Consider the following 2,006-nt stretch of genomic DNA (forward strand, 5'->3'; position numbering starts at 1 on the left):
TTCACTCTTCTGGCAGTTCATGGCATATGCAATATTCTTCACCAACATCATAACTCAGAGGCATCAATACTACTTTGGTCTTCCTTATTCATCATCCAGCTTTCACACGCATGTGAGAATTAAGTCAGGGGCACCTTAGTCCTCAAAGTGATATTGCCACTTTTTAACACTTTAAAGAGATCTTTTGCAACAGATTTGCCCAATGCAATATGTCATTATTTCTTGACTGCTGCTTCCATGGCTGTTGATTGTGGATGTAAGAAAAACAAAATCCTTGACAACTTCAATAAATAGAGGAAAATAACAGAAACTATTAGTGATTCTGTGACTAGAGTACTATAGTCAGGATTTTTAAAAAAAATTTCAGCATTATCTATGGACAATTAAAAATGTAGGCTACACAAAAAGAACGTGTGCTTTTGGTATTTGAAAGTCCTGAAATACAAAGAAATAACTCATTAAATGAGCAATTAAATATGTAATAAATAAATAATTAACTTTGAACAAAATAATCCAAGAGATTTCCCTCCTGAGTTTAGAACAAGTAACACATATGATTGAATAAGATGGCCTATACATCAAACACTTGGAGTATTAGGTAAATTCCTAATTTTGTATACTTATTTAAGCATTTGTGTTACTTGAAGTGGTTTGAAAATACACAACACAGCATGTACTCTCTTTTGCTTAGATTGTTATCAAATTCAGGAATTGACTACTCAGTTTCTTCACTGCCATCTTCATGTCCTTGTTCCTCAATGTGTAGATGGCGGGATTCAAAAGAGGTGTAATCAAAAAGTCCAAAATAGCAAGAAATTTATCCACTGGCACTGTGGGACATGGCCACATATAGACAACGATGCATGGTCCAAAGAACAAAACCACCACAGTGATGTGAGCTGACAATGTAGAGAAGGCCTTGGATAGACCGCTTGAAGAGCGTTTCCATACAGTGACTAGAATGAACATGTAGGAGAAAATCAATAAGAAGAAGGTTCCCATGGAAACGATCCCACTGTTGGCAGTAACTATGAACTCCAGTTTGTAGGTGTCTCCACAGGCAAGTTTGATAAACCAAGGTAGATCACAGTAAAAGCTGTCTATCTCATTAGGGCCACAAAAATGCAAATGGGCAACAAATGCTAGCTGGAACCCTGAATGAATGATACCAATAACCCAAGCACTAACCAGAAGCCAAATGCACATCCGTGGGCTCATGATGGTCAGGTAGTTGAGGGGCTTACATATGGCTACATATCGATCCAAGGCCATGGCTATGAGCAGCATCATCTCAGATGCACCCAGGACATGAAGTATAAAAATCTGGATGACACACCCTTGAAATGATATGATGTTTTTCCCAGAGTACAGACCAGAAAGCATCTTAGGAACTGTTAGAGTAGAAAAACACAAATCCATAAAGGACAAGTTGGCTAACAGGAAGTACATTGGGGAATGTAAATGGGAGTCAAAAGTCACTGTAAACACAACCAGGAGGTTTCCGAGCACAATTGATATGTATGAAATGGTAGACCAGGAAAGAATAAAATGCTGCATTGGCCTAGAGTCAGAAAGTCCCAGGAACACAAATTCAGACACCATAGAATAATTTGTTATACTCATTGACTTGTCTTTGTAATCTAAAAGGAAGAAAAACAAACAAAAAAAAGAGATTAACTAGACCTGTTGAAAGAATCAGACGCCATTTCCTTTTAAACTCTGACATTAAACAAACATCTTCACCAGTAGCCGCAAAAGTTCTTCTGAAAAAGAAATGCATTAGTTTATTCTTTTAACAAATATTGAGTAGCTACCATGAACACCCCGTATAAAACAAGCATTATGTTGCATTCGGGGATAAAATACAGACTCTGTCTTGATGCAGCTTGCTATTTACTAGTGAAGCTCAACATTAAGTAAAAAATCACATATTGGAGTATTATAATGTTGATAATTGATATGAAGAAAAGAACAAAGTGCTATGAGAACAATGAAAACTCATAACA

At 36.6% G+C, this 2,006-nt stretch overlaps 1 protein-coding gene across 1 annotated transcript; it reads right to left on the reverse strand.

Annotated features, from left to right (window-relative positions):
* Nucleotides 1-687: 687 nt before the first annotated feature.
* On the reverse strand, nt 688-1,623 carry LOC126084601 (olfactory receptor 4F6-like). The gene has a single exon (XM_049899196.1). The coding sequence runs from the start codon at nt 1,621-1,623 to the stop codon at nt 688-690; it is 936 nt and encodes a 311-aa protein (XP_049755153.1).
* Nucleotides 1,624-2,006: the final 383 nt, after the last annotated feature.

The sequence above is a fragment of the Elephas maximus genome, chromosome 10 (genome assembly GCF_024166365.1).
Source record: "Elephas maximus indicus isolate mEleMax1 chromosome 10, mEleMax1 primary haplotype, whole genome shotgun sequence".
NCBI lineage: Eukaryota > Metazoa > Chordata > Mammalia > Proboscidea > Elephantidae > Elephas > Elephas maximus.